We start from the raw sequence: 24,655 nt of genomic DNA, 5'->3' as shown, positions 1-24,655 counted from the left end.
TTGTGATAGGATCTTTACTTCCACAAAATAATTCGTGTTGGGAAACTGGGATATAAATGAAGAGAAAGCTTTTCAATGTACGTGATTTTACATAAACAAAAATATAACGTTGCATATTAATACGGTATTTAGATTAAAGACCATGTTCATTCAGATACAAATACACTTCACATAATTAATTAATAATAACTAGTTTCGTTATTTACCTGTATAGCGACTCAGTATAGTCTAAAGTAAATTCCAGTTAAAGCAGTTTGCTTTCTGTGCAAGATATTATTCTACTAATGGCAAATGACAGTGTACTCTTAAAAATAATTCTGCTTTAAACAAACATGTCTGTTCAGAAGAACTTAGTGAAATTCACTCAGACTTCCTTTCACAACCGCCTTATAGTTATTTTTATGATAATGTTGCATGACTTGTGCCTTAAATTCACTCCACGAATTCAGAGACTCGTTAGGCTCACAATGTACGATAATGATGTAGCAAAACGGCTAGTTTTCCGAGCCGTCTTCCTTTAACACCCCCTTTGCTATGCTCTGTCAGTGGCGATTAGACCACCAACACGTGCAGCGTCACGAAAGATTGCACCTACCGTCACTAACTTGGCATGCCTCATTAAATGGCTTCAGTTCTGTTACTGTAATCAGAATAAGACACAAATGATACGTTCAATTGTCACGCGGTGCTACTGCAGCCTGCCTCTGAGCAATCACTTTCTGGGACGGTGGCTACAGCGTGACAAAAACCTATCTTTCTTATCCTAAGGCTCTATTGACATCGTTGAATGTAATGCATAGAAATACTCTGATATTCTATGCAGCGAGCATCTGGATCATCAGAATTCAATTTAAAGCGCGTGGCGAAAGTTACGTTGCGCATTCTGGAATGCTTGAGAGCAACTTCCTTATCAGTCTTATTCAAACATACCAGCTTTGCGTCTGGAACTGGGACTGTTGGACTGAGAATAACTTGTAATATGTTTTACATACTAGCGTCGTGTATTTTCTGTAAGACGTCGGCAGGCATCAAATGCAATCAGTGCAGATTCACGATAATTTGCATTCTCCTCCTGAGACAGTTGCATACATAATTATATATAAAAAATGTAAATTTTTAGATCCATGACAGTCTGAGAGCATGGACGTTTTCTTTGAGTATTTTGTTAATGTATTATTAAATTTGATTTTCAATTTCAGTTTAGTATTTATATTCGTCCCATTAAGAAACTGTGGTCTACAGTATTCCTTCCACCACAAAATGCGCTGTGAATGAGATTACTCAGTCTCAGATTGATTACTGTCTTTTTTCAGTACTCTAGATTGCGTACTGAAAGTGATTGAGATAGCAATAAAAAGGTTACAAATTCAGGTACAATAAACTTGTAAATAAATATCAAATGGTAAATCGACCAGATAAATATAGATTAAAAGTAATTTTTAGATTGATTTTGCGCAGGTTTTCAGTTGTTTACTACAACAGATGATGAGCACGATGAATGTCTTTCTAATAAGTTTCAAGTCTTTTTCCATTGTTACGAGTATGTCATTTGATGTAATTCATTGAGCGTATTGGAAAAGAGGAATTGATTACAGAATTCACAAAAAAATTAAATTTTTCTTTCGAAGTAAAGCATCCACATTAAGTTTTCTTTCTTGCAGTTTTTTTTTTGTGTGTGTGTGTGTGTGTTTGAAGTGATAGTGAGATTTTTTTTTATTATTATCCTCATGAGCACAACATTTTCCTGTAAATGTGCTTAAAAGAGGGATACCGTTACTATCATAGTTCGATTTTTGTAGGCTCAGTGGCAGATAAAAATTCAATGAAGAAGGATGATCAGAAAACTATTTCAACAACAGAAAGATTACTATACATGAAGTAGCAAACCAACCGCAAATTCGTGTTTTTGGTATATGAAATCATAAATGGTTCAGCAGACCATTTGGACATCTTTAACTACCTTTTAAATAAATATTACGAGGAAGGTGATATCTTCCTAAGGCTCACTGAAACATGGCTTAGGATTGGAAAGACGCTGTCGTATTGAAGATGGTAGGAGTTTAGGTTGTAGACCATTCTCCATTAATTCTAGACCTCGATTTATGGTATTTATCGTTTTTTTTTAATCGTACTCATAAATAAACGTGCTTTCAAAGGCTGACATTTAGTCATAGATTACGGAACGAAAACTTGGAATGGGTTGCGAAATTATGCATTCTTGTTTTTGTAATGTTACGGTAATTTTATGAACTTCGTTTGCGGGTATTTTCTGCTGTGTACTGCAGTTTAGTGCATGGACTGTTCCGTGTTCTATATTAACGTACAAAGGCAATTCCCTTTCCCAGTGATAATCAACCAACTCATATGAACTTAAAATTTTGAATGAGAATATGTAATCATGGCAATATATAAATATATATGGTTATCATTCCCAAACATCAGTCTGAGCAGCATGTGTGAATACGATAATCTGTGCTTCAGAAAATCGATAACACAATTTAGGAAACTACACCACAGCAAAAGCTTTCTGTTGATAATTTCAATAAAGCCAGCTAATTTTATGCTCAAAACATGTGCCACAAAGTCTGATCGATCAGCTAGTGACTAATTAAGAGAGTTCGTTAGCTGTTCCTCCTCATTTAGTTTAAATGTAATCTAAAGAGGAGGTCAGCAATATGTCGAATAAGGGCGATTGTAGGCAAGATAGTTTTATTGCACGTAACAATAAATGACGGAATTACGACCCCCTGCGTAATTGGGGGGTCGTAATTCCGTCATTTATTGTTACATGCTGCTATTCGGTTTAGAATTATATGGTCAAGATATGTCTAGAACCTTTTAGTTATTAATTTATCCATATAATGCTGCAAACGTTTCCTATATGCATTTATTTCCACGGTTGATTGCCACTTTAAGCTTCTTAAGAAATTTGAAATTATGACACATTCTGTTAATCTGAAAAAAAAATCGTATTGTATCGTATTCGAATCCGCTGTGTGAGTCCAGGCGGGTAGGCCATATTTCAGGACTGTCCTGATCCGCGTCTTGTATATTGCTCAGCCAGCTACGACGATCAGTAACGGGTATAGCTGCTCTATTACCCTATTTGATTTTGAGTAGACATAATGAGTTGAGAAGCGAATTCCTTTATCTAGTTGTTCCCCTAAGTATTTAGCTGGTTGCATGGAATAAGGATACCAAACATAACTTCCTCAGGGAACACTCGTCTTCTTGTGAATAGCACTGCACTGCTCTTGTCTGCATTAACATGAATACGCCACTTTTTTGCACCATTGTTGTAGTTCTAAGACTGCAATTTGCAGTTTTACAGTTGACAATCAAAGTTGCAGAGAATGAACCATTATTTCAGAAAACATATAGGACCATTGTAGTGGCTCCTGTGTGCAGGATGTCAGCCACATAATTATCAAAGATCCTGTTGTATTTTGCATTCAGACAATATATGGTAGCTTTGCTCGGAGTTTGCGATCGCTGAAATACGATTTGGTAAGTATGACGAGCCCTAGTGGGAATTTTCCCTGCCAGAAGTTTGAAACCCATTGTGCAATATTATGTCAAATGCTTTAGCAACGTCTGGAATGTCGCCCATATGTACGGTTCCAGTTGAATCCTACGTTGACGTTTTCCACGACTCTAAGAACTTGTATTGTTGAATGATTCTCCGAGAATCCAGATTGCTCATCGGCGATGAGATCTAATTATTTAGTGACTTTCTACAGTCTTATTAGTATTACCTTCTCTGCTATTTTTCCTTGGCAGAAAAGCCGGCTTATTGGACGATATTTTGGGAAGGTATGTTGCTTTTCTCCGCGCGGTTAGCCTAGTCGTTACGCTCTTCGCAACCATATGCCTGGGGAAGGAGTGTCCTAGGTTCGATTCCTGTCGGTGACGTGAGGAGCTTAAGGATCTGCCATAGCCAAGTTAGCCGGTCTTGGGCGTGGACAGCAGAGTTTTTTCCCCCGTTTATCCTGGTTTTTTTCTCCTGCAAAGCAGGCAAACCGGCCCCCTGAATACACGCTTTGGCAGACATGGGATACTACCGGGAATAAGGAGCAACCAACCTATTCCGCGGGATTATCGGTTACGGAAGCTTACGCGGTAAAATGTGCAGGCCTGCGCTAAAGCGCAACATACGATGACGATGATGCTGCTTTTCCTGGTTTTGGGATTAAGGTTACATCAGCTACTTTCAGTCGTGTAAGGAAGTAGTGATATAACAGCAGCAATGAGCGTTACAGCTTTATGTGGCAGGCATTTGATGATTTTGTTAGAAATCCCATTTGGGCCTGGCAATTTCCTATTCTTAAGTTAGGTTTCCTATATATCAGCATGGCATGTGGGTTGGATGAGATTTATCTAATCTGTGCACTTTACTGATGAAGTCTAGATCCCCACGAGTGTAGTTTGGACTACAAAAGAAGCAGTGCAGCCCAGTCGTCAGCAAACGTTTTACCTTTGTCTACGCCACGGTAAACAAGATCATGTTCACCTTGGATTGACGGGGTGGGTTTACGGACTGTGCGTAGAGCTTTGGTCATTTGCCAGAGGCTCTGGTTCAGTGTATTCAAGAACTAAAGTTTTGTCTCAACTGTTGATTTCGATAGTTTTTTAAGCACTAGTGGATTTCCTTTGCAGCTCTATTGAACGCTTGTCAGTGTTCTGTGGTATTTTCACCTGGCCGTGTTTTTTCAATAATTAAGTTTTTTTTAATCTTTTAATTCGGAAGTCGGTCGGAGTTTGTTCGTCGCACATTCGATGTGGCAGCTATTAATGAATTTATTTACTTTTCCTAATTTCGAAAGTGAATCGTCGATTTTTTAACTTTGAGTCGATGGTTGGAACCTGTAGTTCACGAGATGTGATCCGCCTAAGTTGACGCATTTAGCTCACTCTGTTTTGGATTTTTGAAGGAAGCTGTTGCGTGGTTTTCTTCGCATTGAACGCACATGAAAATCGGCCTTACAGCAGCGTTGCAGGCAGCCGAATCTTTGACAACGGTGGAATTTTGCCGACTTGATTCCTTCTGTCGTAATGATTCTGGTTTTATAACCGGGTCACACACAAGTTTTAGGTCGTAGATTTCTCGGTACCGATAGCTGATTTCCACTAGTACAAAAGAGATTGCCAATTTATGTGCTCGGATCATACAGATAACTTGAACAGGATTTAGTCGGCGTTTCAGAGTGCTCTTGTAATTTTCTCAGCAGTTAGGATTTTATTATACAGCGCAGTAACACCTTGAAGGGTTTTTTCCCCACTTTTTAAATGCAATGTATGGTATTGGACGTTTTTATGGTCTAAATAAAAATTTAGTGAATGCACTATAATCGGTTATAGTTTCTGACTCTACTCATCCCCCTTGTCCGTGTTCCTGGCTTTCGTAAAATTTATTTTACGAATTTTGAGAGCTGTGTCCACTTCCTTCCTCTCTTCCATAGCTCGCAGGATAACAGGAAAAACTCTCTCCTCATTTTGGGTCGTTTCTGTTTTCATGGAACTTGCAGTTTTGTTTGATGTTGGTTCCGCTAGCCAATATCCAACTGGGACGCTGGTCTATTCTATTGTCAATGACATGAGTGGCTGTTGGCCTCTCAACTCAACCTTAAGTCGATTGGACATTTAGTTTGCAAAAAAAAGTTATAAAAACTTCTGAATTGTGCAAACACCTGCTGGAACACTAGGCTTTTCCACGGTTGCTTTAGGAACTATAAATTCTAAGCTAAGAGAAGAAATGAAAAAAAAAAACTTGCAAAGAAAGAAGAGAGAAATAGAATAGATCTAGTAACTAACTGGTACTTACTTTCGGAGAAGCCTTGAACCCAAAGTCACTAAAGATAGAATGAATTAATCATGAGCTACCACAACTTTTATGGTGATTATCACAACTTTTCAGCACACCCTCGTATATTTGATAGATGGATATTTATATATGAGGAGAGGATGAAAAGTTCTGATAAACATCTAAAACAAAAATATAACAATTTGCGCAACAAGAGAAAGACGTTTTTTCTCAGAGGATTGCAGATGATGCAGCAGCGTAGTAATAAGTGCATAACACTTCGTGGGGAATATGTAGAATAATGTATCTGTTACATGGTTCTACCTCAATTCCTTCATGGTGATTATTACAACTTTTCAGCACACCCACGTGTGTGTATGTTTAGAAGTCTCCTTAACTGAAAATGTAAATTTAAATTAATAATAGCAGAATGGAAGCGCCCTCAAAACATTATAGATGGAATTGGCGTTTCTATTATTTCGAGGTAAACAATTTGCCGTGTTTTGTTGATAATAGAGGTTATTCTACAGCGTGAGGAATATATTTTCGAGAAATGCGAGTTCATTTAAATGGCAAAGGGATTGTATTTTTGCATGTACTGAAGCTTGTTACTTGAAACATATTTTTTTTTAAATATGGTTAATTAGTGGATAAGGCTTTCAACACACACACACACACACACAAATGATTTTTATTCTAACGTTTCACTATGTTCCTTTTCAACACTGACAATTAGTTTACATTTACAGGCAGAATAAACTCCCATTGTAATGTTCAGACAGAGACGTTTATTTAAAAAAATAGGGCTGGAAAATACTGGGCCAGTCGATTAAGTTGCTGATGTATTATAATAGTGACTGTTTAAATCCTCTTTATTCTACAGTTGCACACTGAGCAACTCTCCTAACATTCAGTTCATCTTCTATTCTATAGAATATGATGCGAATAGCACGTGTGGTGGTGGTTTGGGTAATCACTTGGTCGAATTTGCTCTCTTCTTAAGAAAAAGCGAGAATTTTGCGTGCGTTTTCTCAAGAAGCAACCAAGCAAGTGAAATAACAAAAAATGTGAAAATAAGTCGATGGTTTTATTGAAAGAATTCTTCAATATCTTCAAGAAATGTTTTCTTGAAGATATTGAAAACAAACATTTGTTGGCTGAGTAGTTAGCGCATCTTCTCTTACCAACTGGCTGTAGATTCGAATCACGCCTGGGGCACGAAAGTTTGTGATTGTCTTTAGGTGGGAGATGAATTTTTTTTCTTCCATTGTGAGAATCCGCTTATTGGGGACCTGAAGTGACTTGGAAAATTTCCGCCTTTTCGCAGGGCTTCCTGACTATTTAGAAAAATAATATATATATGTTAACCCACCCACGGTGTGAATGTACTGTAGGTCGCAAGTAAATCTTTCGTGGGTGGGAGACACACAAATAAAAAATATATAAATAAATAAGTGTAGGAAATTTGCCGACGCTTTCATATTTAAGAGCAATAGATTTTCTTAATTAAAAAGAGTAAAATAATTATCAATAGTTTCCTTAGACACATGACTATATTTATCTTTAATATATTATATAATACACGTATGGTAATCTTTTTTGATTTGGTTAGATAATTTAATTTAAAAAATAATTTTAAAATATTATTTTCTTTTATTTGGGCACATCCAAAAAATTACATATGTAATTAACATATATTTATGAGAATTTATAGTAGAAGTTAATATCATTAATAAAGCAATTATGAAAGTGAAATTTAAAAATTATACAGAGAATATGCACCATTACATTTGGCATGTTAATACATTAGGCATCAAGAAAAAAAAATGGTGAGTTATTACCTTTCCCAAGACATCACAGCAATATAGTTATGAATTCATTCGAACAATTAATTTTCTTAAATAATATAAATGTAAAAGAGGAAAACATGCGTATGTTGATTAGAATATAGTTCGTCATTCTAGTACAAATTCAGAATTATTAATCTTCTGCTCCCTCATAAAAAAATAAATAACTAAAATCTGGATCTTCACAAATGGAAACCTGATAAAACTATATTTAGTCAGTAAGGTCTTATGAAAATCTGCCAACTCTTCCAGATGAACAAAGCTGATAATTATCAATGGGCGTGGTCAATAAGGTAACTGAGTTAAAAGAAAAAAAAAAAAAAAACCTGAAGTAATACAGCAGTAACTACTTATACATGAAATCAGAGCTCACATGCTGAGTCCGCTTGGATGTGTCAAAAGAATGGGAAAAGAAAGAATGGTTAAGCAAGGATTTAAAATGAGACTTGATGGATAGCCCTAGAGGAAGACCACAGTGGTGCTTGCAGGAGGATAATATTCGAAGAACTTTAACTGAGATCGGAATCTTGGATTGACTGCAAGAGTTAACGAAAAAAAAATTAGACGAAGATAGCACTTGTAGCAAAAAACAAACAAGAAATAGGTGTTCGCCAAGCTAGAAGAATTACACTAGATGCATTGAATACCATAAATACCTTATCAATTGACTGCCATTGAGTTGAACCATGATATATTAATCGTACTATTTAAAAAGAGAAAAAAAGTTTTAAAATATTTACAGGAATCAAATCTGTTTTCTGAACGAAATATGAATAATTCCGAAATATGTTGAATCCTCTTTCAAGAAGAAACTCGACTTCTTTAAGGATGCTCCAAATCAATGAAATATGTATTCTTATAATGTCAAAAATTTAAAAACAACCGAAACGAAGGTTTCACGTTCAGTTTTACTGAACATAATTTCAAAATTACGTTCAGTAAAGCTGAACGTAATTCTATGTGCAACACACGCACACACAGGGGAGTTTGTAAGTAGTATTTGAATTGCGCTAAAAGTTTTGTCAATTCCTAGTGCTATTTAACTGACATATGGATAACGCGTATTCACTTACAGATTAGTAAATTTTTTGCAATATCTTTCAAGGGTAGATCAGGATTATGTTAATTTGTTTTGTGTGTGGTATGAGTGAGATTGGTAGTATCGTCAGGGTCGAATTCGGTGAGATAAAAGGTCCATAAGCAATTTAGTTCAATGTTGCAATATCACTGCCGGTGGCATGTGTAGTGGGGGAAGAAGACTAACCTTAAGAAGGGCATCTAACTTTTCTCTAAAAGACCACGTTAGTAACTTATCGGCAGCTGTTACAAAAAATCAATTTAACGATAATCCGACTTAAGGAATTCTTATCCTGTGCTTCCCCCCCCCCAGGAAAAATCTTAATTTTCTGATCCCAAGATTGTCCCGATTTTTCTGATGTTCCAAGCAACTGTGTAATGAATTAGTCTTGCAGTTTTGTTAACATTGGAATATAAGGAATATAATTTGAAAGCAATGTGTGCATGAAAAGATAAAACATTTGGTAACGTACACATAAAATAACACGATAGGCGCATTCGCAAGAATACTTCTAAAAGAGTAGTGCGGATTATTTTCACTGGATTTGATTAATATCCGAAGAGATTGTTTAAAGCCACAAGAGACACTTAAGCGTAACCACATAACGTTCGTTGCTGACGCACTTGATTTTTTTTTTTTTTTGGTGGTTATGTAAAATATCAGTTATATTTAAAATAATAAAATTTCTGGTTCCTTTCACGAAAATCAGTTTATCTGTTTTCGAGCTGACGGATAGATGAATAGTACGACGAAGGTTTTCTTCAGTGTTGCGACTGTACGATAAGAAAGGTTACAGTCATACCTCAGTTTGTTTAAGAAGAGGCATTATTTTGGCTGAGTTTGTTCTTTTACATACAGTTAACTACTGGTTTCATGATATAATTTTATAGGAGAAAAATCTGATAGAAACATGGATCAGCCCTAACTGAAAATAATCGCATTGCCATCCGAGTCCAAAAGAATGCCCGATTTTAAAAACTGACTCACTTTTTTGAATGAATACAAAAATTATCGGAAGAATAAACTCGTTTATAACAAATAATCTAACTTTCATCTCAACAATAGCATTTAGAGAGTAGCTTTCTTGCAGTTTGCAATTAACTCGGTACTAAAAAAAAAAAATAATAAAAGCTCTCAATTACCTGTCTTTTGCGTAATCGTTCAGAACCACTGAAAAAAAGTAGGAAAAATGGGCATAACCTAAGGGGGGGGTAGGAAGTAGCGAACAACAGTTGCTTAATGGAGCCAGAACAAAAAATGGTGGTTAATTACATCAATACGTTATCTCCTTTACCACAAAAACCAGCAACAGCAAGTTTCTCTAAAAACCCTAAGAAACAATAAAAATAAACTATAGTTGCAGTATTTTGACTACGGTAACTATAGTTATTTTTTGTAATTTTTTTGAAAACGATACTTGCAAAAAATAATAAATTAACATAAAATTATTAATGATTATATCGATGAACACACACAAATCAAATCAAAATAAAATTATGAATTCCTTCTCAGAATTTATATTGTATTTCGAGTAGTAATGCAATTTCAAGAAGACAGCAATCGTTGTACTTCATCTGATGGTGCAGATAAGATTTATTCTTACCCAAAGTTAACTTCACATGACATCGCCCTAGGATATTGAAGGAAGTCAGACCGTAACGCATTAGCGTTACGTATAGATTATTCACGATATCTTGCATTTGACGCATTTGTGTTGCTCATTTACAGAATCAATTTCAGGAATTGAAGAGAAACTTTCCTCACAACTTTATGTATAAAGAAGTATAAAATTTTGCATTTGAGTTGTTGCCAATGGCCATTTATTTTATATTCTCATTTAAATACTTTTTATATCCTAAATCGTCTTGTTTTATAGGAGATGACTGCCTCCTAGAATTCTGTCAGTACGCTAAAATAGTGCAGCTAATTTCGAATATAATATTAAACGCCAGTCTTTGGTAAGAAGTCAAACGGAACTTGATTTTGTGGAGAAATAGTCATGTTGTCTATGGATTACGTGTGAAATCTGCCGTTTGGCCTTGAGTGATTCGAATACATTAATACCATATCAATAGTATATTAAGGTAAGTTGTTATGCTGGCAATTATTATAAAACTTATAATGTTAATGGTTTAGCATTTATTAATATTTTTGAAATTATTGCGAAACAATGCGGTGTCAAGCATTGCTTCTTTCCGATGGTTTAGTCCAATGTAGTCTATTTCAAATGTGTTAAAAAGCGAAATATTTACGATGTGCCCAAGAGTATTATACAGACCGAATGTATTTTCAGAATGGACATAGAAACACACAGAATTTCTTGAAATTAAATGGGCAAGTGCTAAAAGCACTATTTCCGGTATTACTAGCACGGTATCTTTTGATAGCCTTATGCTCGTTATTCTGCCACACAGTAAGTGCTGTTATTCATAATGAGAATGATCAAGGCTGTTCTCTTCCGTCTGCGTGAGTGTGCTACGCCCATTGCATCCGAAATCGGTCATGAGGACTAAGGTGTAAATGTTAGAAATGCAATTCCGTATCCTCTTAGCTTGACCCGAACTGCTTTTGTCTCAGTTATCGCCCTTCAAAGAAAACCAATATTGCAATTGACAAAGTTGAAATTTTACCCTAAGTGTTGCTGTTAATCTGCCAGGCAGAACGAGTGGAAGAAAAGACACATTTAATCAAATATTATTCATAATTAAGTTTTGAATAACGATCTAAGCTGAAGAGTGTTGAAAAATATTATATAACGTACTATTATTAGAATATCATCACTACTTAATAGTGAGATTGATCTATTCAAAACAAACGTCTTCTGTAAATCTATCTGGGAGCATTTCAGATAACAATGAATGATTATTAGTATATGTACTAATGAATTTTCATTAAGTTATTTTAGAGCAATATTTTTATAACGACAGATGTCTTTTGGAGATAAGGGACTTTTTTTTAAAAAAAAAAAGGCCAAAGGGAGATATGAAAAATATGTGAACATATCTATTATTTACATTCTAAATGGCTTTCACGTGTATTTCACAGCATGCATTGAATGCTGCATCCCTCAGACAACACTATTCAAATTCAGTATAGATAGTCACAAGGCTATAACAAAAATTGTTTCCGATATAGGATTAGTTAATTTGAATGGCGATGAATGTTGTCGGAATCCAGTACCAATGTTGTGAAGAAGAGAGAAAAAAAATATTAGTGGAGCTTCTTAATAAAGAGGCATCCTAATAACTTATTTTACTTCTTGTCTGTTGAATGCTTTGTTGAGATTATAGCTGTGAATATGACTTACGTGGCATTCGTTTAGTTAGTTACAAATCTTTCTTGCTACTTCGGGGTAGTAACATGACAAATAGGAAAGTATTCGAAAATAAGTGTTTAATTGAGGCCTCTACATTACTTGAAGACTTGTTCTGAAAGGTGGCATTCGGGAAGTTAAACGGTTAATTCATCCAAGTTGGACGATATCGATAATTATACTTTTATTGGTGGGGTAGTAGTACACTACGAAAAAAAAAAAACTTTACTGCCGATATTATGAACCACAGTTTAAGAATATCATTTAATGGTTTTTTTTTATTATTTTATTTATTTTTTTAACGGTCAAATCATCCTGTGGAAAATCAGCAATATTCTGGACGTACACTTAATATGCTCTGTAGGCAGATAAAAACATTCTAGGTAATGTTGAAGAGTTTCAGTTTCATGGTGGGTAAAACCTTCGCGTGCCGGTAGAAAATGTGCGAGGAATGTTGCTGATGGTTTTGAGGTGGGAGGTGGGACACCGCTATTTCCGATGGCTTGATATGTCATAAAAATAAACCTTAAAAAGTGTTCTCTCTTAAGAATCGTTTCATCCTTTTGGACCTATAGTCGACCTATGTAACACTTAGGTAGCAATGAACTAAGGTGTTAGAGGTTTTCATTCCACGCGATCTACTATGAGTGAATAAAATATAAAATTATTAATATTACTTCTGAAACTAAGAATACATAGGTTTGTGTTTTTCATCAAGAGTCTGTCAGAAGAACATTAAAAACAAAATTGATGTGGCAATGCATTCCTGAAGTTTAGAACTGCTCAGTAATAAAAATAAGTCATAAAAGTGCATTTCAAAATAAGAGTTCTCAGTATTCAAGACAGCAGTATAGTTCGCCCACCGATTAGAGATCCTTCGACACTTCTGCGCATCTCAGAAAAAGGAGAATCCATTCCGATAATAGGGTAATCAGTCCGTATAGTGGGATGAGTTGTTTATTATTACCAGTCGGAAAATTAACTTCTATTTTATGATTATTGAGTTAACTATGTTGCTTGTATAACAGTTGGAAAATTTTACCTATAAAGCACGTGATTTCTCGTGTTGGCGACCAATTCGGACGTCCTTCATTTCTTTCTCCCCTTCAGCATGAATCGACTATTCTTGGAAAGACGCGAAGCAGGGACCTACAAACGATGGGCGAACTATACTACCTCATATGGAAGGCAACGTCATTGATAATTATAAGTTCTTGTTCTGGTTTAAAATTCTACAAACCACTTCAGCTTAAAAAATGCAAAGTCTCGCAACATAATCTAGTTAATCTCCACTTAAGGGTAGCAAGAAACACAAATAAATACCTAATATGATATGCATTTTACAAAAATACCGTAGTCCCCCCCCCCCCACACACATGCACCTTATCCAAGGGTTTGCTATCCTGGTGTCCAAGTACCACCTTTAAATGGAAAATTCCCAAAATAAACAATTTATAATTATTGGGAAAGCAGATAGTAGATCCAACATTATTTCAAAGCCGAACGTTTGTAGAAATCATGAGAGATTCGTAAGTTGACCTTAGAGCTTACGAGAATACAAACCTCCCCATTCTCGACTTGCCTTAGCTTGCACTATGCAATAGTAGTAGGAGTGGCACTAATAACCAGATCAAGATAACATAAGGATTCGTGACGTCATGAGTATGGAATGCTTGGAATTTCACTGGGTGATACATCCGTCAATGACATCACGTTGTCTTTGGTTTGAGTGTGGAATTGTGGGTAATTGTTCCAGTATGGAATTCTGGATACTGATAAGATCAGTGACATATTGTGTGATTAGATAAGTGACGTCATGAGTGTGGAATGCTTGGAATTTTGCTGGGGAACACATCTGTCTATGACGTTATGTTGTGTCATTTTGTTCGAATATGGAATTGTGGGTGATGGTTAGAGATAAGATGGAGTATGGAATCCTTGGAATATCCCTGTGTGACACATCCATCAATGATGTCATATTGTGTCTTTGGTTCGAGTGTGGAATTGTGGGTAAAGGTTCAAGTATGGAATTCTTGAACCTGTGTCATGTTGTGTCTGGTTCGAGATTGGAATTGTGGGTAATGGTCAGAGCATGGAATTCTGGGACGTGTCGGTATTTGTCAGTGATGTGAGATGAGTTTGTTTGCTTGTGGCATGGGTAATGACTAGAGATTGGAATTCTGGGAGGATATTTATTCAAGTGATGGGGTCATTGGCTCGCTTGTGGAACTATGGGAAAATTTTTGTCAATATACCAGTAGATATTTTCTGAAATAATTAGTTACTGGATAAAAGGGATGTTCCCTCAAACACAAAAACGCATTTTTTTCTTTCATTTTTGTAATTAATTCCAGTAATTAATTATTTTCTAAAATAATTAATTACTAGATATCAGTGGTGTACCCCAACACCCACTAAAACACACAATTTCACAACTCCAAAGAAAGACACAATGTGATTGTCAGTGACAGATGAGTCCCCCAGGAAATTCCAAGGATCCCATACTCTAACCATCATCAGCTCAATGACATAACTTATCCTTATCTCTAACTATCACCCCATATGAAATATGCAAACCATTACCCAGAATTCCACACTCAAACCAAAGACACAACATGATGTCAATGATGGATGGTCCCCCTACAGAAATTCCAAACATTCCATACTCTAAACATCACCCAGAATTAAATTATTTTCTTTCATGTTCACGTTTTCTAAAATAGTTTAATTACTGGATATTAGTGGTATCCCCACAGACCCCTCAAACACACCTTTTTCCCCTGCATGTACATAACCCATCCAAATATTTTGATTTGTCTAAAATTTTAAGATCTTAAAGTTAATTGCTTTTTCTAATTAAATGTTTACTTTATTAAAAATTCTGAGCAGAATAATTGAGCAAAAAATGTCAAATATCAGACTGTTTGATATTTGCATGTTGATTGTATTATCCAATCTCTTAGTTTGTCCAGAGAAAGAGAACCAATTTCCCATTTCAGCTGATGATTATATTTAATTAACCAAGAATTCTGCAATATCCTAAGTAGAATAAATATTCTTAAATATGGATAACACATCAATGACACCTAAATGTTTTCATTTAAGTTTACAAATACAGTCTTATTTGACTGAAATACTATTTACAAATATATTCACAATGAAAAATTCAAACATGTAATTACCTAGAAATATTTCACAAGATTTGTCTCTTGCTATTTTCCTGAAGAAAGAAAAATTTCAAAGGGTTTTGGGTTCGCTCATTTTTTTGACTTTCCGGGATACACCAAAACAGTACAGTACAGCACAACACACACACACACAAGACGCTCTTTGGTCTGAAATAACGAATTGCAATAAATAAACTGAAAATCGACTGCAGTCAATTCTTGTTCCTTATAAGTTTCTATCCATTGTAATGTTATTGAGTTCAAGTGGAAAGGGGACATTATTGTTGTGGGTATGTGTGACTTCCTGTGTGTGTGCATGAGTTGTGTGAGTGTTTTGTTTTTGTATGTTTTCAGTGGTCCTTATGGGTAATAGTTTTAGTATGGAATTCTGGGTGATGTTTAGAGTATGGAATGTTTGGAATTTCCATGGGGGGAATATCCATCATTGACATCATGTTGTGTCTTTGGTTTGAGTTGTGGAATTGTGGGTGATGATTAGAGTATGGAATTCTGAAGTGAGATGATTTTTTGTATACGTGTGGCATTATGGGTTTTTTTTCCATTCCCAGCATTAATTTCACAGTAGTGATTATATATATATATAAAACTCAGTTATTATGTTACATTTCTTCCGACACAAATAAATAATTATTTATTATTATTTCAACTGAATATTAGGTCTGGTACTATAATTTTCAACTTAGTTCTGATACAACTTCTAAAGATTAGGTTTCAGAACTGTCGTATTTTTCTTAACATTAGTAGTATTAACTCTTCAAGCAATTCACAATTGAATTCACTTATTTGAAGGATACGATTATTGTTTTCAGTTTAAAAGCAAAATAATTAATTACTAGATATGAGGTTTTCCCCACTTTTTTCCCTTTTGTTCCCTGCATTAATTTCACAGCAGTGATAACACATGGCAGTACCATTTCGTGATATTAGTGTATATGATATTTCATATCTACATCTGATAAGAACAGACAGGGATGACAGTGATATTTCATCCCCACTCCAAATAGGAATACCCTTATTCCTATTTGGTTCTTAGTGCCACAGTTGTATTAAGGAATAAAATTATAAATTGATATATCAACTTCTAAGAATAGTTATTTATTATTATTTCAACTGAACATTATCCCTCTAGTATACTTTGTTAATTTCTATGTTACAAAGTTCCAAACATTAAAAAATTTAGACTATAGTGTTATCATTTTGTGAGTGTAAAAGTCAACAGTGTCTAATCATGACTCATATCTTCCCTTTTGATGTTTATGCGCAGGTGTTCTGTGATGCTAATGACACCAACATTCTAATTGAGGTTATCAGTTCTGATTTTAGAGTATATGGATGAAATGTTTACAGCGGGGTATGTACCAATGGACAACCAATATCGATTTTTCATGAACAGGTTTGCCTATTAATTTTGATTTTTACCCTTACTCCTATATCGTTCTTAGTGACCGACTTGATTTAATGATAAAATTATGAAATCATATCTCAACTTCTAAGCAGAATAACTGAATAAAAAAAAAAACCTTCACTATTTTTTGCATGCATAATTATGCAGAAATATGTTTCCAACAATTGTTTTACATATATAACTCAAATAATGTAGAATTATCAATTTTTTAAAAATAATTGATTACAGGATATGTTTTCCCCAATTTTTTCTCTCTTCCTGGCATTATTTTCACAGTTGCAATATACTGGGTGATTATAAAATAAAGTCAAGTGTTCAGAGCCCTCTAGCGAGTAATGTATTTGAAAACACACATCAATATTCGGTAGACGTACATAGTGGAACATGGGGATTCGATTTAACGAAAAAAATAGTACCAAAAGTCGAGAACAGGGGAAATTTTGGCGCTGCCAAATTAATTTTAGTAGGTGTGACTAATGAATGACTAAATGACAAATGAAAGACATCACATATCAATTTCATGACGTTTATTATTAATTATAAATGAAGTTTGATGTGACCACCATTCTGATGTTCCAGGAACTGCATACGGCGCATGACATTTTCCACAGTGGCTAGCAACATATTGGAATTGATTTGTCTCGCGTGTAATGTTATTCGATCTTTCAAAGTTGGAATATCAGATACATGTCCTTGATACACAATGCTTTTAAGAAATCTCCATAGCCAAAAGTTACAAGGTTTGAGATCAGGCGATCTAGGTGGCCATGGCATGGGAAATGCACAACTAATGATTCTCTGTCAGATAAATGTTGTTGCAAAACACAACACGCTGTACGTGAAGTCTGATGTGTGGTGGTGCACCATCCTGCGTGAAGATGGTCGAATCGAGACATCCTTTGCTGCAGTTGTGGAACCACAAAGTTCTGTAGCTTATTGGCATACCTGTTAGCTTTGAAGGAACAGGTCACTGGTCCATTTTCGCGATTTTCCTAAAAATATGGACCGATGATAAAAGATACCGTAAATCCACACCACACTGTGACTTTGGGCAGGTGGATAGGCATCTGCAGATACACGTGCGGATTAGTTGGAGCCCGAATGCGACAGTTGCGTGTGTTAATATCGCCGTTCAAATAAAAGTGCAATTTGTCACTCCATAAAATCCGCCACAGCCATGCATCATCCACTTCCATGCATGCTAAGAATCTCAAAGATAAGTTGAATCGTGTGGTCACAACTCTTGTACATGACTGATTTTATAGGGGTAAAACTTAAACATCTGATTTGGATTTTCCACACCGTTGTGTATGCGATATCCGTTTGCCAGGATATTGCTCATGCACTGCTGGTACCCTGCACATTCATCATCTCTTGTTCCACAATAGCAGTTGCAACTTGTTCAACTTGTTAGTGATTGATTGGTTTGTGTCTCCTGCCTACCTGCACTACTAGAGTTCCAGTAGTTTCAAATCACCGAATTAGTTTTTGTAAGTTTGTTATGCTAATGGGGCCTTTTCGTAAACTTCAAAGACAAGCACTAGCATTATTGTTCCACTGGTAATAGAGTTTGACTAACAAAGCACGCTCACGTAAGGTAAGAGACATCAAAAAGCACTTCATCTACAAATGATAAAAAATCTCACAGGCTTTCCTTTTATTGCATGATCGCTCACAAGAAACGCGATAATGCAAACTAATGCATTTTATGCAGTTAATAGCGCCAAATTTTCTCCTATTGGCGACTTTAGGGACTATACTATTTTTTTTCGTTAAATTGAATCCCCATGTTCCACTCTGTACGTCTACCAAATATTGATGTGTTTCGTCCAATACATTACTTGCTAGAGGGCTCTGAACACTTGACGTTATTTTATAATCACCTGGTATATATATATATAATTTTTTTTTGTATTTATGTTTTCTTGTATTATGATCTGTGTTAATGATTCTGCTTAAAGATTTCTTTGTCACCGATCTTTACACATTTGGTTTTTGTATAGGTGTCATTTTCTATATCTAAATTTTAATTTTTTTTTCACACAACAACACAAAACTTTGTTAATTTAGTTTACAAATGCATATTTTATTTTGCTGAAATATTATTTACAAGTATATTCAGATAGAAATATTCAAACATGTAATTACCTAGACATATTTTACAAGATTTAGTATACTCTCTTAACATATTCCAATGAGTTCAATAAAGAAAATATTTGTTACTCACTGTTTCTTTGTTACATTCCATCGAAATAGTTGGACACGCAAAAGTGTCTTAAGATAGGGCACCATAGGAAGCACAGCTCCATACACACATGATAAGGTGTTAGCCTGGATATCACATCGTGCCTCCCTAAGCTTTCCATGTATTTTTCTGTCACCAGATACACACAAGCAGTCTTCATATAGTATTCGTAAATGTCCCAAAATAAAGAATCGTTATCGAATTGAATAAAGTCTTGAAGGTCTAATTTAATCATCAATGATTAAATCGATTATATAAGTGATGTCACTTATCTAATCAACATTTCAATCTTGTCAGAATTCCATACTCTAACCATCACCCAGAATTCCATACTCAAACCTTTACTCACAATTCCACAACTCGAACCAAACACACAATGTGATGTCAGTGATTGATGGTCCCCAGGGAAATTCCAATGATTCCATACTCTAACCATCATCCAGAATTCCATACTCAAAACTTTACCCAGAATTCCACAACTCGAACCAAAGACACTTGACGTCAGTGACGGATGAGCCCCAAGGAAATTGAAGGATTCCATACTCTAGCCATCATAAGCTCAATGACATCACTTATCCTTATCTTATTGCTATCACCCACAATGCCATATGCAAACCATTACCCAGAATTCCACACTCAAACCAAAGACACAACATGATATCAATGATGGGTGGTTCCCCCACAGAAATTCCAAACATTCCATAATCTAAACATCACCCAGAATTCCACATTAAAACCATTACCCATAAGCCTCTACTGTAAACAAACAAAAACATAACACTCCAGCAACTCATGCGCACACACACACACACACACACACACACACACACACACACACACAGGAAGTCACACATACTCACAACAATAACGACCTATTTACACTTAAACTCAATGATATCCCAATGGAAAGAAACCAATACGGAACAAGAATCAAGTTCATTTTCAGTTTATTTACTGCAATTCGTTCTTTCAGGCCACATCTGGTCTTGTGTGTGTTGTGTTGTACTGTACTGGTTTTGTGTATCCCGTAAAGTAAAAAAAACAATTAGCGAATCCCAACTGTTTGAAATTTTTCTTTCTTCAGGAAAATAGCAAGAGACAAATCTGGCGAAATAATCCTAAGTAATTACATGTTTGAATTTTTCATTGCGAATATACTTGTAAATAATATTCCATTCAAATAAATGTGTATTTGTAAACTAAAATGAAGAAATTAGGTGTTGTTGACGTGTTTTCCATATTTAAGAATATTTATTTTGCTTAGAATTCTACAGAATGCTTGGTTAATTAAATATAATCATCAACTGAAATGGAAAATTGGTTGTCTTTCTCTGGACAAACTAAAGATTGGACAATACAATCAACATGCAAATATCAAATAGTGCTTGCCAAAGGTAGAGAAAATCAGAAACATTATCAAAATTAATCGGCAGACCTACCTTTTGATTTAAATGATAATGGTTGCACAAATTATGAAAAAATACCATGTAATTCTTATACACATGTTATTGAAACATAGCAAGATTTTGTGCTTATATCAATGCTCAAAAATATATGTATTGGTTTTAAAAAATAAAAATTTAAGCTTTCATTTTACTACAGTAACAATTTCCCATGATCACACAAATGAATAAACTTTCCCAGATCGCTGTCTCAATGTAGAAAACATCACTTCCACAACCGTGGGAAAATATCCCCTTGAGCAACAGGATGAATGTTATAAGAAGAGTAAGGAACAAAAATAGTGTGCATTTTCCAGTTAATTTAATGTCTGTGTGTTAGATTCAGAAAATACAATATTGTAAATAATATTTCAGTCAAATAAAATGAGTATTTGTTAATTTAAATGAAGAAATTTCAGGTGTCGTTGATGTGTTCTCCATATTTAAGAATTTCATGTCGAATTTTGAAGTTACAGTGAATTCACACACATTTTTGTTGCTCAATTTTTCTGCTTAGAATTTGTAATAAAGTAAACATTTAATTAGAAAAAGTAATGAACTTTAAGATCTTAAAATTTTACACAAATCAAAATATTTGGATGAGTTATGTACATTCAGGGGAAAAAGTGTGTTTGAGGGGTGTGTGGGGATAGGAAAGTGTGTTTGAGGGGGAAACCACTAATATCCCATAGTTAATTATTTTAGATAATCTGAACATGAAAGAAAAAAAATGTGTCTGTGTGTTTGATGGGGGGAATGAGGGGGACACCACTGATATCCAGTAGTTATTTTAGAAAATGTTAACATGAAAGAAAAAAGTGTGTTCTAGGGTAACGTGAGGGGACTCCACTGATATATCCAGTAGTTAATTATTTTAGACAATGTTTGCTATCTATTGACAAATATTTTTACATAGTTCCACACTTGAGCCAATGACCGAAACACTTGATCAAATCCTCCCCGAATTCCAATCACTAATAATTACCCATAATTCCACACATGAACAAAAAGCTCATCTCAAGTCACGTTGCCACCAAAGCAACGTCACGTCATTTGCGGATGTGTCACTCAGGGAAATTCGAAGGATTCCATACTCTATCTTATCTCTAACCATCACCCACAATCCCACACTTTGTGAGACACAAAATGACATCACAGACAGATGGGTCCCCTAGCGAAATTCCAAGCATTCCATACTCATGATGTCACATATCTAATTGCACAATAACATCACTGATCTTATCAGTATCCCAGAATTTTATACTCGACCAATTATGCACAATTCCACACTCGAACCAAAGACGCAACTTGTTGTCATTGACAGATGTGTCACCCAGTGAATTTCCAAGCATTCCATACTCAATCCTTATGTGGCAATAACAAACAGATCAAGACCTTGATCTGTTTGTTAGTGCCACCCCTACTACAAGCATTACTTAAGTAGTGCAAGCCAAGGCAACGTGGGAATGCCGAGGTTTATATTCTCATAAGACCTAAGGTCAACAGCTCTGAAATGAAGCCGTATGGTTTTCTTTTAGTAATAAACAATTTAGAAGTTTTAAATTGTGTGCTTTCTGAGTAATGTGATGAAATCGCGTGCCGACCTGCCCAGGACGTGATTCACCCCTTTGTCTACCGTATCCCACACTGTACAGTATATGCTACCCGCTCGTTAGTCACTTAGTACATACATCTTCAAGGCCCACCTTTCCTAATTGGGTTGTGGGGACAACAGCTGCAAGAGGAACTTCTAATGGTCACGATCCTCTGCCACCAAGCTCAGGTGTTCTGGTGGGATACCAAAACGTGTCCACCCAAGGTTTTGGATATATTCTATCCAGCGAGTCCTTGGCCTTCCACGTGGCCTCCCACCCTCTGGCTTGGCAAAGAGAGCATGCTGAGGGAACCTCTCTTGTGGAATTCTGACCAGGTGCCTGTACCAAGGTAACTGTGATCTCTCAACAAGGAAAAGCAGCGGTTGAGTATTGAGGGTTCCTGAATTGCAGAGCTTCTGACTTTTTCGAGTCTTGTCAGTCCCGTAACTCCTTGAAGGAACATCATTTCAGCCACTTGGATTCGTGTCTGCATTCTTTCGGGCATTACCCAACTCTTGTGACCATAGGTGAGGATGGGGACATAGGCTGTATTGAAGACAGCCAACTTTGCCTACTGGCTTAACTCCCACTTCAATACTACCGAACGGCCAAGCTCCTGCAATATTGAGCTTGCTAAGCCAATTCGAGTATCTAGCTCTACGTCCCACTTTCCATCATTCGTAAATATGGACTCAAGGTATTCAAACTTCTCCATCTGCCTCATTGGGACTTCACTTACATGTAGAATGCACAGGGATGGTTGTCTTGAGACAACAAATGTTTATGTTTTGGCCACACTGATCATTCTGGCATCTGCACAAACAGCTACAAACCTATCCAGGGTCCGCGGGAGTTCATCTGTGGAAGAGCTAAGCAGAACTAGGTGATCTGCAAAAAGCAGATGTCCAATGCTACATCTTCCAATTCTGACACACTCATTGCCACGGCTGTGCCTATCATTCCAGTCAATAAATATTATGAAAAGGAGGAGTGACAGAACACACACACCCTTGGCGGAGGCCAACGGAGACTGTGAGAAGTTCAGCCTTTGTGCTGTTTACCCTGACACCTCTGCACATTCATACAGGGACTTGATGGCAGCTAACAGTTGGTCATCCACTCCATACTACTGTACTACTTGCCAAAGCTTATCCCAAGGAACCCGGGCATATGTCTTCTGCAAGTCCACAAAACATGTGTAGACATTCTTGGCATATTCCCAAGATTTCTCAAAGACTTGCATTAAAGTGAAGATTTGGTCAGTTGTCCTTCTACCAGGACGAAAGCCACATTGTACTTCCTGGAACTTTGACTCAACTATGCTCCTGCACCGTCTTTCCAAGCACCTAGTACACTTTCCCAGGCAGGCTGAGCAGAGAGATGCCACAATAGTTACTGCAAACCTTCTGGTCCCCCTTCTTGAAGACTGGTATTATTATACCTGTCTGCCATTGCTTTGGTGCTCGCCCAGATATACAAGCAGCCTGACACACTCGAGTCAGCCAGAGAACACCCTCTCGATTTACGGCTTTTAGCATTTCGGGTAAAATTTCATCATCGCCAGCAGCCTTGCCCGATTTTAGCGATTTTATTGCTAAATGGACCTCTTCTGCTGTGAGACTAGTCATTGCCCCCGATCTGCACCTCTTGGATGTCCACAACTGCTGGGTCACCCGGGTTAAGAAGGCTCAAATTATTCCTTCCATCTGTGCATTAAAAGTGCACCATCAGAGGCCTTAATTGCCCTTGCTGTACACGATTTCCTCCCTCGAAGGCGGCGGATGGTCTGCCAGAATACTTGGTTTGCATTTGCATAGGATGAGTCTAATCTTTCTCCAAAGGATTTCCAAGCCTTCTGCTTTGCTGTCTTTACTGCCTCAGCAGCAGCTTTTCATGCCTCAGTATACTGCAAACGCATTTCAGGTGAACTAACCCTAAGCCATGTTAGGTAGGACTCCTTTTTTGCCCAGACAGGTTTTTGGACTTCTTGGTTCCACCAAGGTGTCCTTTTCTCACTACCCGTTGCCACGCCGATCCGCTTTCTGCCACCGCATGAGAGCGCAGAGGCAGTGACAGCTGTTCTGAACAGCTTCCATTCCTTCTCAACATCTGCAGTATGCTTAGGAATCTCTTTGAACCTGGAGGAAATCTCATCCTCACAGCCTCATTTTCCAATGCCTCCCATTTCACGCGATATAGCTGCTTAGGCCTATCAGCGTTGATGGTAGCATCTGGTTTCTGAAGCCGTAGAGTGCACACAACAAGGTGGTGGTCAGTTGACAGTTCTGCCCCTCTTCTTACACGAACGTCCAACACTGAGGAAAATAGGTCTGCTGAGACTATAAAGAAGTCAATCAGAGACCTTTTGTTGTCCCTGTACCATAGTGTATCCCTGTACCAGGTATACTTATGGACTTCTCGGTGATGGAAGGAGGTATTCATTATGGATAAGCTACAGCAGAAATCCAATAATTTCAACCCATTCGCGTTAAGGTCAGGGGTGCCGTTCCTCCCAACCACACCCCTCCATGTCTGGTCATCTGTTCCAACATATGCATTGAAGTCACCCTTAGATTAGGTGCACAGGCTTGCACCACAGCCAAACATAGTTTTTCATCTGAAGCCTTAACACATATACCCGTCACCCCAATGGGATCCACTCAGCAACACAGTCTGACAGCTGGGGCTTGTGAGTAGACATTGTCGGGCTCACACCATAGTAGTAGAGCTTCCACTCCTTAT

The 24,655-nt window shown here is 36.6% G+C and overlaps 1 protein-coding gene across 3 annotated transcripts in view; it reads left to right on the top strand.

Moving 5' to 3' along the window:
* LOC150094601 (cell adhesion molecule Dscam1-like) overlaps positions 1 to 24,655 on the top strand; it is an 823,608-nt gene that overhangs the window by 301,178 nt on the left and 497,775 nt on the right. For all 3 annotated transcript variants that reach the window (XM_090411254.1, XM_090411255.1, XM_090411256.1), the window contains exons 2-3: positions 10,605 to 10,809; positions 16,491 to 16,577. In XM_090411254.1, coding sequence (XP_090267380.1) covers positions 16,559 to 16,577 — 19 coding nt within the window. In that variant the 5' untranslated portion in view covers positions 10,605 to 10,809; positions 16,491 to 16,558. The remainder of the gene's footprint in view (positions 1 to 10,604; positions 10,810 to 16,490; positions 16,578 to 24,655) is intronic.

Source organism: Typopeltis vanoorti, chromosome 21 (assembly GCF_054136105.1).
Source record: "Typopeltis vanoorti isolate ZY-2024b chromosome 21, IOZ_Tvanoo_1.0, whole genome shotgun sequence".
Classification (NCBI taxonomy): domain Eukaryota; kingdom Metazoa; phylum Arthropoda; class Arachnida; order Uropygi; family Thelyphonidae; genus Typopeltis; species Typopeltis vanoorti.
This window is presented reverse-complemented; position numbering and strand designations above follow the sequence as displayed.